This window comes from Canis lupus, chromosome 15, assembly GCF_011100685.1.
Source record: "Canis lupus familiaris isolate Mischka breed German Shepherd chromosome 15, alternate assembly UU_Cfam_GSD_1.0, whole genome shotgun sequence".
NCBI lineage: Eukaryota > Metazoa > Chordata > Mammalia > Carnivora > Canidae > Canis > Canis lupus.
In genome coordinates, this window is record NC_049236.1 from 6,045,436 (window position 1) to 6,061,380 (window position 15,945).

At 39.8% G+C, this 15,945-nt stretch overlaps 1 protein-coding gene across 4 annotated transcripts in view; it reads right to left on the reverse strand.

The window, feature by feature from the left end:
• THRAP3 (thyroid hormone receptor associated protein 3) overlaps nucleotides 1-15,945 on the reverse strand; it is a 66,953-nt gene that overhangs the window by 18,410 nt on the left and 32,598 nt on the right. For all 4 annotated transcript variants that reach the window (XM_038557884.1, XM_038557886.1, XM_038557885.1 and 1 more), the window contains one exon: nucleotides 772-939. In XM_038557884.1, coding sequence (XP_038413812.1) covers nucleotides 772-908 — 137 coding nt within the window. In that variant the 5' untranslated portion in view covers nucleotides 909-939. The remainder of the gene's footprint in view (nucleotides 1-771; nucleotides 940-15,945) is intronic.

Genomic DNA, 15,945 nt, shown 5'->3' on the forward strand with positions numbered 1-15,945 from the left:
TTGTATATACTAAAAAGCTCTTGTCTACTCACAAAGGAAAATTAAAACAGTTTTAAAGAAAGAAAACCCCAACTCCCAAACATCAAAAGAGGAAAGGCACTGGAGGTTCAGCATCTTCTTCTAAAACAGAACTGAAATCAAGAAATCCAGCTGAAGATGTGAATTCTGACTGAATTAATGAATAGTGATAATCAGTTTAAAAGAATTATTTGTACACTTAGGCACAGTGATGTCTACAAGAGTGATTTCTAGATAGCTTTGCCGAATTTTACTAAATAGAGCTTGTTAGTAACTGGCACATCAGGTGTACACAAATGACTCTCGTTAAGTTTTTAAGGTTTAATTATGGTAGCGTTAACAAGGCTTCTCTCCTCGCAATGTTGATCATACTATTATCCTCTTAGCTATTCTTTCTTTGCCGATGATGCATATAAACTTTGGTCCAAAGCCTCCAAAAATATTTCAGGAAAAAACAATCGGGTGTAGAAGATTTGAAGCAAGCAGCTCAGATAAAAAAACAAAATACTGTCTTCCAAAGTAGATGAGAAATGGTACATGCTGGCAGAGGAAAAAAGGAATTAGGCAAACAGCATGGCAATCAAAGGTAATTTGGATTTGCAGCATTTGAAGAGACCCGTAATATCTTACAGCCCAACCCTCTAACTTAGGTCAACTCACTCCAGCTGATACAGAGAGTCTAGCAAAAGATCTCCAGAGACCCACAATGACCAGTGCAATGGTTATTGTGATATGCAATTACAAACCCCTTACCTCAGCCTGCGCTTCCTTGAACGAGAGACAGATCGACTTCGGGACCGAGACTTCGAAAATGAACGAGAACGAGACCTTGATGCAGATCTTGAGCGAGAAGATCGAGATCCAGACTTGGATTTGTTTGTTTTTGACATCTCTGAAGAGAGGGTCACTTTTCAATTATACCTAAAATAAGAAAACAGATTCAAACAGATGAGAGAATACTTTTGCAAACTTGAGCTTCTCTGGACATTTAGAAACAATTTAAAAAAAAAAAAAAAAAACAGATAAAATGACTGAGGGGCAGCCTGGGTGGCTCAGTAATTCAGCGCCGCCTTCAGCTCAGGGCATGATTCTGGAGACCCAAGATAGAGTCCATCAGGCTCCCTGCATGGAGCCTGCTTCTCCCTCTGCCTGTGTCTCTGCCTCTCTCTGTGTATCTCTCAGGAATAAATAAATAAAATCTTAAAAAAAAAAAAAAGATAAAATGACTGATAAAAACACTTTGCCCTTCTATCAAGATGAATTTCTATGTTAATCATACTTTAATTTAAAAAAATGTTTCAGGGGCACCTTGATGGCTCAGCTGGTAGAGCATGCAACTCTCAATCTCCGGGCTGTGAGTTCTGTGATGGGCAATGGAGGCTTACTTTTAAAAAAATAAATAAATAAAAAATTTTAAAGGAGGATTTCTGAGGCACCTGGGTGGCTCAGTCAGTTGAGCATCTGCCTTCAGCTCAGGTCATGATCCCAAGGTCCTGGGATTGAGCCCCACATCAGGCTCCCTGCTCAGCGGGGAGTCTACTTCTCCTTCTGCCCCTCTCCCCCCCCACCCCCCGCTCATGCTCTCTAATAAATAAAATCTTAAAAAAAAGAAAACTACAAATAAAGGAGGGATTTCTAAACACTACAGTCCCAAACAGACCAAGTCACAGCAGCAAATGGAAAATCTGACGTGTAGCCCTGACCTGAGAACACAATGAAACACTGACAAAAGTGAAGGGAGCTACCAATAATTTGATGCATACAGTCTTTTCTCAATAAGGAAATTCTTCAGACTAAGTCAGCTGCTAAAAGTACTGAGAAGACCTGAGGCAGGTATCCCAATTCTAAGAAAAGAAACTCTCTGCAATGGTATCTTGGTTACTGAATATATGGCAACATCCGACCATTTTCTACTCTCTGGGCCTTACTTAGTCATGAGGCAAATTCTTAATATTTAATTCCAAGAAAATGGTTTAAAAAGTGTGACAGAAAAATGGTGCTGGGAAAACTGGGCAGTTACATGCAAAAGAGTGAAACTGGACAACTTTCTTACAGCAAACTCAAAAATAAACTCAAAATGGATTAAGAATCTAAATGTAAGACTTGAAACCATAAAAATCCTAGAAGAGAGCACAAACAGTAATCTCTTTCATGTTGGCGATAGCAACATTTTCTAGATAGGCCTCTTGAGGCAAGGGAAACAAAAGCAAAAGAGTAAACCACTGGGACTCCATCAAAATAAAAAGTTTCTGCACAGTGAAGGAAACAATCAGCAAAACAAAAAGACAACCCTATTGAATGGGAGAAGATATGTGCAAATGATAAATGCAATAAAGAACTCCTACAACTCCACATCAAAAAAGGTAAAAAACAAAAAAAACACCATTAAAAAATGGGCAGATGACACAGACATTTCTCCAAGGAAGACACACAGATGGCCTACAGACACAAGAAAAGATGCTTAACATCACTAATCATCAAGGAAATGAAAATCAAAAGCCACAATGAGGTATCACCTCACACCTGTCAGAATGGCTAAAATAACACCAGAAATAATAATGGTTGGCGAGCATGTGGATCAAAAGCAACCCTTGTGTGCAGTTGGTGGGGATGCAAACTGGTGCAGCCACTGTGGAAAACAGTATGGAGGTTCCTTAAAAAATTAAAAATAGAATTACCATATGAGATCCAGTAATTCTACTACTGGGTATTCATCCAAATATAAAAACACTAATTCAAAAAGCCATAAGCACCCCTATGTTTATTGCAGCATTATTTACAATAGCCAACATATAGAGGTAACCCAAGTGTCCACAGACAGATGGATAAAGAGGATTGCTGGATGGGGCACCTGGGTGGCTCAGTCGGTTAAGTGTCTGCCTTCAGTTCTGGTTAAGATCCTGGGGTCCTGGGATCAAGTCCCATGTGGAGCTTTGCTCTCAGCAGGGAGTCTGCTTCTCCGTCTCCCTCTGCCCCTCCCCCCATTGCCCCCCTCCCCCTAATAAATAAAATCTTTTTAAAAAAATGTGGTGGAAAGGAGTATTACTCAGCCAGTGAAATCATACCATTTCCAACGACATGGATGGATCTAGAGAATACTAAGTGAAAGAAGTCAGAGAAAGACAAATACCATATGATTTCACCCATGTGAAATTTAAGAAATCAAACAAAAAAACAGACTCTTAACTACAAAGAACTGATGGTTACCAGAGGTGAAGTGGGTAGGAAGATGGGTGAAATAAGTGAAGGGGATTAGGAGCACACTTATCATGATGAGCACTGAGAAAGAGAATTTTTGAAACCATTAAGTTGTACATTTGAAAGTAATGTAACACTGAAGGTAAATTATACTGGAATTTTTTTAAAAATGCAAGGTGCCTCTCATTTTTTTGGCTCAGTTGGTTAAGTGTCCCACTCCTGATTTTTGGCTCAGGTCTTGAGCTCTGTGCTCAGCGAGGAGTCTGCTTGATATTCTCTCCCCCTCTCCTGCCCCTCCCCCAACCACTTCCTCTCCTAAACAAACAAATCTTTTTAAAAAAGGTATTCTCAAATACTCTAATACCCTGGCGGCATATACTACATCCTGTAAAATACAGGATATCAACCCATAAACACAGCACTAAAGTAATTTACAAAGTAAACAACTGTCACATCTGCTAGCTCTTCTTTAGCATGAAAACTCCACCTTCTTCCAGGGTCATTTTCCCATGAAAAAACAAAATTGTCTTTTTCCTTTGCTTTCCTCCTCTGCAATACTGAATAGAGAGCCTAAGCATTGCCCTGACAAGTTTGCCGGATTTGGTCTATGAAGTGTGCAAGGCAAGCCAACTCACTTATTTTCCTTTAAACCCTACTCCGATCTTGGACATCTTCCAAGGAGCAAAAAATTGAAGTGCTATAGCGCGTGTCTATCAAAGACCAGGAAAACAAGAGATATGTCAAAACCCACAAAGCTAGTTAATAGCCAACCCAGGCCAAAATTCCAAGGCTTATTCTATCACATCTCAGTGCCTCACTGCTTTCCTGAAGATTCTTTTATGCTGCTGCCCTTGGCTTATGAGGGGAAAATGTTAATCAACAGAGATTTCATCCTCCCTTTTCGGATTTTGTTATTTAGCTCTCAACTCAAAAGCCATCTCCTCAGAGGTTCGCCTGGTCACACAATCAAAAGTAGCTACCCAGGCCTTTCTTTAGAGTCTAGTCCAGTATCATAATCTTTTATTTTTTTAAATCAGAGAACTGCCATTTAGTTCCTGAGGCTATCTTGTTTGTTATCCCATCTGTACCCAACTAAACTGTAAGCTCGCACCAGCAGAAATCTCATCTTTCTTATCTCTGTATTCTCAATGCCTAGAACAGCGAAAGCTTAAACAGTGTTTTTATTATCTTACCCTCAAGGAGCGCATTGTTCTTTCCCATCTTACAGATGAGGATATCTGAGACAGGTAACAAATTTGTCCAAGGGCAGCTTTAAGCGGCAGGGCTGGGATCTGAACCCAGGCCACCTGGGTCCAAGCCAGCGTTCTTAACCACTGCCTCTTATACGGTCTCTCTAGAGCAGTGTCTGCCACACAAAAAGCATTCACAGTCTTTGCAATGAATGAACACAAATCCACACAACCAAGATACAGACAAGATGAAAGGTGGTATTTGTTTCTAATAATTATATCCAAGTTTTAGATATGAATTTTAAGAGCTTTTATAAGGGCACGGAAGTCTGGGAAGCTGTTACAGTTCCACGCCAAAGGGATAATAGCCATAACCATGAAAAGGACACCAAATTAGGTCTAAATTAAGAGGAGGATGGAGAAACTGTTAGGAAGCCAAAGACAAATGGTAATGAATAAGAGACTCCTAAATGAGGATGCCATCCAAATAAACCTAGAGCCTAGACCCTCCCAAAGGTACTGAACTGTTGTGTGCTTCAGCCAGGTCAAAGAGATTTCCATTGGAAGCTGATTTTTGGCAGTAGGGTCATTGTGCAAAGCCAGGGTAGAGGACTAAATTATTCAGGTATAGGAGGTGGAGGTGCAACTGAGCAATTTACAGAAATTGAGTATGGAAAATCCATTTTGTTTTTCTGGTTGGCCTTCAAAATATATTGGGTTTTCCTAGATTCAGTGTTCCTAAATGGTATTTTTCTGTCACAAGTTCAGGGCTATCTTTGTCTGCCTCATAACATCTCTACCCAATCTTCAATTTTAGGGGATCCCTGGGGTGGCTCAGTGGTTTGGCGCCTGCCTTTGGCCCAGGGCGTGATCTTGGAGTCCCGGGATCGAGTCCCACGTCAGGCTCCCTGCGTGGAGCCTGCTCCTCCCTCTGCCTGTGTCTCTGCCTCTCTCTCTGTACTTCTCATGAATAAATAAAATCTTAAAAAAAAATTATACCCTAAAAAATAAATGGGATAACTTTGGATGATACAAAACCACAGCTGAGGGGCGCCTGGGTGGCCCAGTCGCTTAGGTCTGGTCATGATCCCAGCCAGGGTCCTGGGATCGAGGAGAGTCTGCTTCTCCCTCTCCCTGTCCCCTCACTTGTGCTCTTGTGCTCTCTATCGAATAAATAAAATCTTTAAAAAAATAAAAACAAAACAAAACACAGCTGGAAATAAACCAATGATTCATTTAACTCATTCGAGAGGATGGTAGCTAGTGGATAAATAGTTAAAATTAAAGCGATTTTGGGTGCTTGGGTGGCTCAGTCAGTTAAGAGCTGGACTCTTGATTTCAGCTCAAGTCATGATCTCAGGACTGAGATGGATCACACTGGGTATGGAGCCTACTTTTGATGCTCTCTTACCCTCAACCCACCTCCTGCCTTAAAAAAAAAATTTAGATTTAATCCTTGCCTTCATGGAGCTTATAGTCTAGAGGTGCTGAGGAAAAATAAAATAAGCAACCAAGCAAAAATGTAATCACAAATTCTGGTAGGTACTCAAAGAAAAAGACCATATAATGTTTATCAATCTATACAGTGTAGTAGTGACTAATTTAGATAAGATAGTCAAGAGGTGGCAGTTAAGCTGTCACCTGAAGACATAAAAAAGGGCAAGTTACACTTTGAAGAGAAAGGGAAAGAAGTGCCTAAAAGACAGGAAGTTTCTTCTCTTGATATACATACATATACTATTTAGTAATCCTAAGTAAAGCCATTTTATCAAATAAGCAACGTTTATTCAAAAGAACTCTCAATTATTTTTATTTTATAGATTTATTTATTTATGCTTGAGAGATAGAGAAAGGGAGAGAAGAGACAGAGGGAGAAGCAGGCTCCCCACAGGGAGCCTGATGCAGGACTCAATCCCAGATTGAGAAGTTTCTTCTCTTGATATACATACATATACTATTTTATATTCAAAATATAAAAGAACTCTCAATTATTTTTATTTTATAGATTTATTTATTTATGCTTGAGAGATAGAGAAAGGGAGAGAAAGAGACAGAGGGAGAAGCAGGCTCCCCACAGGGAGCCTGATGCAGGACTCAATCCCAGATTCTGGGATCACGCCCTGGGCCAAAGGCAGATGCTCAACCGCAAGGCCACTCACACTCAGGCATCCGCATCCTATCAATTCTCTTTTGATGACTTTTAGACTTCACTGTGATTACACATACCTCTTCCCACTTCTACCATTTCTTCTGTGTCCATGTTTTACGTGTTTTACAAATATATTGGGAAGTGAGAAAGACCAACACTATCTTGGAAATCAATGTGGCACCTTTTTACATGTTATGAGTACCTAGCATTTGATTTCTGTTCAAACTAAAATTTTCCCCAAAAGAAGTTTTGCTTCTTCAACAAACCCCACTCTTCCTGGAGAGGAGGTTTCATTTAGAATATCTTAAATGAGTCCAGTCCCTACAGAAGAACTATGGCATAATAGCTCATGACTATGAAATGTGCCTCAGCTAAAAACATGTCCCCTTAAACACAATTTGGGTAAAAATTTCTCACAATTAAGGTAAGGCAGTCATCCTCCTACATCATTATAAAAGAATCTACCAACTGAAACAAGTAGCAATCAATGGTCATTATTATGTGCCTGGCATGTTAAGGATGCAGAAATAGAAGACCTGGTTCCTAAATTCCAAATATCTTCAACTGTCCAACATTCTTCAGATAATGTGGGTATCCTACCCACATTATTACCTAAACATGTTTGCCCCAAAATCAATTCATTTGTCTTCCTTCACTGGGATACTCAGAACTTGAAAGTAACTCTCTAAATGTGGCTAATACAGAACTCTTTAGATGGTATTACTGCACCCGAAAATTTCTCCTTCTGGAAAGCCATACCAAGCACACGCTGATTTGGGAGTGAGCCTGAAGTCACTAAGCCCGACCCAGGTCTTTCCTCATACACCCTGCTGCGGCTGTGAGATGTCCTCCTCAACCATCCTGTACTTATACAACTATTATTCTAGTTCTTTTTTCCTACATATTCTTGAAAACCCAAGAGAAGAATTTCAAAGTCTTTTTTTTTTTTTTTTTTTAAGATTTTAATTATCTATTCATGAGAGACACAGAGAAGAGGCAGAGACACAGGCAGAGGGAGAAGCTCCACGCAGGGAGCCCCATGCAGGACCCTATCCCAGGACCCCAGGATCATGCCCTGGGCCAAAGGCAGATGCTCAGCGGCTGAGCCACCCGGGCGTCCTAAACCGCCTTTTGAAATTACTTCAGATACGATCTGTCATTTGGAGCAAGGGTGCACTTCCACACTACTCCTGCAGAGCCACCTGAGAGTAGTACAGTTCCCAAAGCCATCAGCTTTTTCAAAGCCCAAGCTTTCTTCCCCACAACACACTTCTCTAATCACTAAGCAGAACAACAGGTCTTAGGAGAACAGATGCATTTTACTTAAAACAAAGGTCTTAAGATATGTAATTATATGGCTTTTATATCATTAAAAACACATCTTACTTCTCAACTCCAAAAAAAGAAATAATATTGGCGGACAAACCCAAAGCAAACTTCTCTAAATCTAAAACTCTCCAAGAGAGGGAAGAATTCAATTATTCCTTTTCCCTTCTCACCCCAGATTAGGTTTCTTCTCAGTGTCCGCAGTCATTATGCCAGTATTATCTTGGCAATTGTTAGGTACCTGCTGAACTCACTAGAACAAACATTATGGGAGTATATACCCCCAGCCAGAACCCTGTGGGCAGTCTACCAAGAGGTCCAGCAGGAGACTGGCTTACTAAAGCTTAAGTAGTGCCAAATATATAACCTCAAAAGGCCACACTGGGGCTCTGATCTTGGCAGCATCAAATGACCAGCTACATATAAACCACACAACTATCCCTCATCCATAAATACTCGGTTCATTTTTTAAAAGGTCTTCTTAAAAAAAAAAAAAAAAAAAAAAAAAAAAAGGTCTTCTTAGACTTTGTTTTTATAGAAAGAGAATTTACTAGTCAAGCAAACAAAAACAGAAGACAAATATGCTATAACCTGAAAACAAAATGGTAACATGAAGCAGACCCAAAGCCTTCCTGATATGTGAAAACAATTCAAACCTAAATCCTTTAAAGCTTTCTAAACCCATGGAAAGATACGAAAATGGAGGTGCACGAGAGACTAATGCCTATGATGAATAGTCTGATCTCTGGATATCTGCACCCAAACTGCTTGAATGCTTCCACGGCTGTGCTGAGCAGACTACACCTTTTCTTTTCTCACTTCCATATCAAACTTACTATCTCACAAGATATTCAATTTCTTCAAGAGATCTCACGTACCTTAAAAAGCATAGTCAACATTCCACACGGTTTTGAACTCTCATTTCAATGTACACATTACAACCAATTACAAGACCAAAGTACAAGGTATTCTCCTGATAAAAACCAGCCTCTTTTTCTAGCACCAGCAGCTTCCCTACAGCAATGAAGCATATTGGGATATCTTATTTTCCTAGATTATTAGAATTTATTAACAACATAAAATTTTCATTACTAATCCTTACTCATGACAGAAAAGCCAAGTGTTGATTCAAGAAAGCAGGAGTGTCACAAATGAGCATTTATTTTAATGTTTAATTTGGGTTACAGGACCCAAGTAAGCGCTAAACCTAGGTAATTTCAGCACAGGTTCAATAAAAATCACCCTCTCAGTGGAAACTAAGAGAAAACTAATGGTCAAAACAATTGGTCACAACAATCACCTATGGAAAACTAATGGTCAAAACTAATGGTCAGAACGCTCACCTATGGAAATCTTCCCCAAAACCAGTTCTCCAAAAAAGAAATGCAAGAATCTTACTAGCATTAAGGTTTATTAGAATTCTTTAAGGTTACATCCCTAGTTTAAAATGCCAACACCAAAAAAAAAAAAAATAATAAAAAATAAAAAATGCCAACACCATATGATACACTGAAGTATTGAAATGCATAAAACATCTAGGATTTAAGTTTATAAGCCCAGTTTTAGTCATGAATAAATACTGAAAGCAGGAAACTGCAACATAGGAATTTATCTTCTTGAAGTTCAAAGACAGAGAAAGCTATGAGTTAATGACCCACAACAATCATCTAAAGAAACTTGAAAGTATGAGACCAAAGAGTTTTAAAAAATGGTCCTTGCTTGGAAAGGTGCAGCTCAACACCAGCCTCTTTCTGGGAGGATTCTCTACTATAGAGCTTCCATCCATCTTTTAAGTATGATGATAGCTGCAGGTTTTCCACAGGGGTCCATCAGACTGAGGAAGTCTCTTCCTATTCCTAATGTGAATATTTTTATTACCAACGTGTGTGGGATTTTTTCTTCAAATGTTTTTACTGTGTCACTGAGATCATGTCCTTTATTCTATTTATATGGTTCATTACATTAATTGGTCTTCAACTGTTGTTGTCAGACACCTGCTTTTAAAACAAGTCTTAAAATTAACCTTAGCTGGTTATGGATCGCTACCATAACCCTAAAAGAATGGGAAAAGTTCCTGAAGACTGACTCCACATGGCCCGGCACTGGCAGTCCTTTGCCCAGGCAGGCTCCTGGCCTAAGTCACTGCTCTGCCAAGAGGACAGCACACTTTGTCAGATCAGATGACACTACATCTGATGACCGTAAGGTATCATGAGAGTGCTAACCAAATTAGTTTAACAATTCAGGATACCAAAACCAGGAGGCTATAAAATGAACTAGAGAGAGACGACATCTGATTTGCTCTCCATTGTATTTTCAGCACTCTGCACAGTGCTTAGCCACAGAATGGACACTTCACACGCTAAATGAACTGTCTCTTTCAAACTTCCTCTTCATTCTCCATGCTCTCCTCTCCACTACACTAGCAGGAATAATAAAAGACCAGTTCATCAAATATTAACAACACAATCCGGGAAGAGAACTCAGTATGCACCACAGCTCTAATCACACCTGCAAAACTGGGAGTTGAGATCACTCTCGTCTGTTCTACAACTTACACCAATGCACAGAAGGCCAAACTAACTGACTGAGTGCTAGAGAGACACTCACACTTCATTAGTACCAGGTTAGAGTCAAACTCCACCAGAGCCACGTTCAGTCAAGGCAGCCATGCTTTCAAAAGTCACTAGGGTAAGAATTAGAAAATTCTTGGTGAACTAGACACAAAATGAGCAAAATAAGGAAAAGGTAGATGCAAAAATACCGAGAGAGAAATTTCACCATTCTTAATCCGTTATGGACAAAGCCATGGCCTCATCTGTACTCTGTATACCTCTGGGTAAGTTCAGGGTAGGAAAGCAAAACTCAGGTGAAATATTAAACATGTTTACTATTTTATGCTTTTCTCTGGAGATTATCCGTCTCCTGAGTGAAAGAGGGAAACAGAATCAAGAGCAGCTGGGGGGTCTAAGGTACCACTTTGCCAAGGCTTCACACCCCACTCAGATCCCTAAAGAAACTGAAATTCCATGGGGGTGAGGCCTTTGGGGAGAATGACAATGTAGGGGTCTCTGATTTCAATTCAAAACTGAAATTAACATATTCACTCATTTCTCTAATAATTCATTGTTAAGTGGCTCTCATAAATTATTAAGTAAATCAGTAAAGGTAATACTAATTTCAATTCTGAGGTCCTAAAATTTATAAAAATACATGTATATTAAACACCTTCCTAAAGGTGGGGAAAATGGCAATTATTGTTTGAATAATTTAAAGATATAATAAACAAAAGGCTTGGCCTTGCCCTAAGTTATAAAATCAAAAATAAAATAATAAAGTAAAATAAAATAATAAAATAAAATAAAATAAAATAAAATAAAATAAAATAAAATAAAATAAAATAAAATAAAATAAAATAAAATAATTCTGGCGGCACCTGGCTGGTTCAGTCAATAGAGCACAGACTCTTGATCTTGGGGTCATGAGTTCAAACCCCATGTGGGCATGGAGCTCACTTTATTTAAAAAAAAAATTGGGCAGCCCCGTGGCACAGCGGTTTAGCGCCGCCTGCAGCCCGGGGTGTGATCCTGGAGACCCTGGATCGAGTCCCACGTCGGGCTCCCTGCATGGAGCCTGCTTCTCCCTCTGCCTGTGTCTCTGCCTCTCTCTCTCTCTCTCTCTCTCCCTTCCTCTTTTTCCCTCTCTCCGTCTCTATGAATAAATAAATTCAAAAAAAATAATGAATAAATAAAATATAAAAAATCTATTCTGAAGTTAATATTAAAAATTTTTAAACTTTAAATATTGAATTCTATAGAACTGCTTTATAAATGTGTAATTTTTAGGTACAGATGTACATATAAGACATACCCTATATAAGCATATGCAGCAAACCGTTAACAGTGGTTACATCTACAGAGCAGGAAGCAAGATATCAAGAGGAAGGGGGCAGGAGAAAGGAGACACAAAATGAGAGAGACGGGATGACAGCTTTTTTACTTTACATATAATTCTCTTAGCTGTTCATTTTACAGATGACTTCCCTCTATATTCTAAAAATAAAAGTTGTTGACATTCCAGAGTTAATGGGTTGATTCTTTTATATTTAATGTGGAATCAAACATCCTTCTGCCTTCTTCTAAGATATCTTTTAAAATCTAAAATAGTAACTTCCATGACCCTAAATAAATAAAGCTGTGTTGTAATTACTGAAAGTCCATTTGGAGAAACCTTATTACAATGAGATTGTTTTACTCTTAAAACTTAAAAGAAGGGATCCCTGGGTGGCGCAGCGGTTTAGTGCCTGCCTTAGGACCAGGGCGCGATCCTGGAGACCCGGGATCGAATCCCACGTCAGGCTCCCGGCATGGAGCCTGCTTCTCCCTCTGCCTATGTCTCTGCCTCTCTCTCTCTCTCTGTGTGACTATCATAAATAAAAAAAAAATAAAAATAAATAAATAAATAAATAAATAAAACTTAAAAGAAGGGGATCCCTGGGTGGCTCAGTGGTTTAGTACCACCTTTGGCCCAGGGTGTGATCCTGGAGACCAGGGATCGAGTCCCACGTCGAGCTCCCTGCATGGAGCCTGCTTCTCCCTCTGCCTGTGTCTCTGTCTCTATCATGAATAAATAAAAAACCTTAAAAAATAAAAAAAAACTTAAAAGAAGATTAAGAAAGGTCAGCCTTTTAACCAACTGTGCTCTACTTCTTCAAAATGCATTTATTAATTTATTATCAGATTCATACACAATTCTAGAAATGAAGAGCGTAAAGAACCCAAGTGTATCAATCATCCAGCTTCCAAACCTATCAGTTCTCTGCACGTGGCTCTACGGTCAAAATCCTAATAAAGGGTAGATACAGCCAGTCTCTGCAGCTATTTTCGGTTATCTTTTTCCTTAAAAAACAAACAAAAAACATAAAAAAGCAGAGATTCCTTATATTAAAAAACCCAGAAACAAATATCAAGTCATTAAGTTGTACACCTGAATCTAGTATATCAATTATACCTCAATAAACAAAACAAACAAAAACACAAAACCCAGAGGCACAGGGCTGGCTCAGTCAGTAGAGCATGCACTCTTGATCTAGGGGTTGGGAGTTCAAGCCCCACTTAAAAATAAAATGTTAAAAAAAAAAAATCAAACTCAGATATGCAATGAAGAGACCCAAATCCCTCACCTCTACATGCTTCTCCATGTGTGCTCTGCAAAGAAGTCCACAGGAATAACTATTTATCAGCAAACAACAATCACTCCAATTTACGTTCAAACACATTTAAAGCAAATTCCAAAGTGCAACCCTAAGCTATCTCCTGATTCCAGGATGTGAGTAGTCCAAAATACCATTCCCGTTGTGGGCTGTTTCATCAACTTGTTTTTAGAAGTGTGAATACTTTCTAACAGCTGACAGAATCACTGTGAGAGAGCAGAAAATACATATTAACAAACTATGCGTTTGATTAGCAACCCCAAAAGCTAAGGCTGATTCTAAGTCGACAAGAGTCCAAAATTCACTGTATGAACTGGGAGCTCACTTCACCTATCCGGCATTTAGGGAAATATTTGACACTGCCATTTTTTCCCCAAAAGTGCTTCCCCCCCCCACCAAAGATTTATTTATTTTCGCTGGGAGGGAGGGGGCAGCGGGAGAAAGACTCTCTAGCACACTCCCCGCTGGGCATAGAGCCCAACCCCATGGGGCCCTGAGCTCAGGGCCTGCGACAAAATGAATAAAGAAATAAAATCTTGGGATCCCTGGGTGGCGCAGCGGTTTGGCGCCTGCCTTTGGCCCAGGGCGCGATCCTGGAGACCCGGGATGGAATCCCACGTCGGGCTCTCGGTGCATGGAGCCTGCTTCTCCCTCTGCCTGTGTCTCTGCCTCTCTCTCTCTCTCTCTCTGTGTGACTATCATAAATAAATAAAAATTAAAAAAAAAAAAAAAAAAAAAAAAAAAAAAAGAAATAAAATCTTGGGATCCCTGGGTGGCGCAGCGGTTTGGCGCCTGCCTTTGGCCCAGGGCGCGATCCTGGAGACCCGGGATCGAATCCCACGTCGGGCTCCCGGTGCATGGAGCCTGCTTCTCCCTCTGCCTGTGTCTCTGCCTCTCTTTCTCTCTCTGTGACTATCATAAATAAATTAAAAAAATTTTTTTAAAAATAATAAAAATAAAATCTTTAAAAAAAATTTTTTTTATTTTTATCTATTCATGAGAGACCCAGAGAGAGAGAGAGGCAGAGACACAGGCAGAGGGAGAAGCAGGCTCCATGCAGGGAGCCCGACATGGGACTCGATCCCAGGACTCCAAGATCACGCCCTGGGCCGAAGGTAGGCACTTAACTGCTGATCCACCCGGCCTGCCCAAATTTTTTTAGAAAATAAAAAATAAATAAAATGCCCCATCCCCAGGCACCTGGCTGGCTCAGTCAGTAAAGCATGCAATTCTTGATCTCCCAGTGGTAAGTTTGAGCCCCACGCTGGGTATAGAGATTACTTAAAAATAAAAGAAAAAGGGGATCCCTGGGTGGCGCAGCGGTTTGGCGCCTGCCTTTGGCCCGGGGCGCGATCCTGGAGACCCGGGATCGAATCCCACATCGGGCTCCCGGTGCATGGAGCCTGCTTCTCCCTCTGCCTGTGTCTCTGCCTCTCTCTCTCTCTCTCTCTGTGACTATCATAAATAAATTAAAAAAAAAAAAAAATTTAAAAAAAATAAAAATAAAAAAAAAAAAAAAAGAAAAGAAAAAAATCTGTAAAAATAAATAAACAAAATGCCTGTCTCAAAAAGACAGCACTCCTGAGAGTCACTTTCTAATACTGGGCCAGGTTCTGGAGGGAGTCATGACTTTGGCATCAAAAAAGAACTAGGTTCTTGGCTCCTGCAATCATTAGCTGGGTAAGATACTTCCCATTCCCAATCTTCCAAAAGTAACCTACCACTCACAAAACCACCATAGGAGCTAGGTAAGTGCACATTAACTGCCTGGCATATGCCTGGTGGGTTCACACCACAACCTATGTTTAGCTACAACCCCAGAGTGGTGAGGAGGACATACTGAGGAAGTTCTCAGCGAGCAAATAGGTTTCACCACTGAATTCTATTTTCTTGCCATTAGTAGTAAATAATCAGACATCTTCCTACACGGAACAATAGTGTTTTATATCTTCATTAGCTAAATCAGCATGTGTTGCACTGAGAGGTATACAGAAGCAAGAAAAGGTCACATTCTCAGGTCATGACCTTTGGAGAACGAATCCCTTTGCTGCTGGATGTTAGCAGGGAACATCAAGTTGAGGGGCCATTCATTTGGAACTTGTTCATCACAATATTCCCAGTGCAGGCAATCCATACGGCATCTTCTCTTGAGAATTTTCTCAGTGGGGGTCTACTAAGCTCAGGACCATCTAGGCAATTAATCTTTCATCATTAGAAAAACAGAATGAATAGCATAGCATAGTCAGCAGCTTAAATAATCTCCAATTCACCCCAGAGGCTGTTCTCCTCTATCCCTCAGGTGGGTTAACAACAATTTTAGTTCCAGTTTTAAATGAGTACGTGTTGCCACTGGGGAGTATCTTTTTACTTTTTAGAGGAACTCTCAGCTTTTCTAACTCAATAAAGACACTATAGTCTATGTTGACTAATGACATAAAGCCTCCTTCGGCTCTTATTATGGTAAACCTCTTTAAAAGCTGAACATCCAATTGTGACACTTAACCATTTTTTTAAAATGAAATTATCATTACTAATACTTTGGGCGAAACCAGTGGCACACACTGCAATCACCTTTAAAGCAATCCATTCTTTATTCTGGATAAATCCAGAATTTATCCAAAATTCTTTTTGAGGATACCTGGAAAGGGATTCAAAACTAGTGGTCTATGGACACTTTGCAGATTACAAGGAGTAGGATGACGGTAATAAGTCATAATAAGTGTGTTTCATTATGTTATTCTTTCACTGCTTTAAATTATATTTGGAAGATGGGAGTGTATAATTCAATAATTAAATTGTATTAATTTTTCCGTTCTCTCAGATGTATGAGATTTCAGAACCGTATGGTCCAA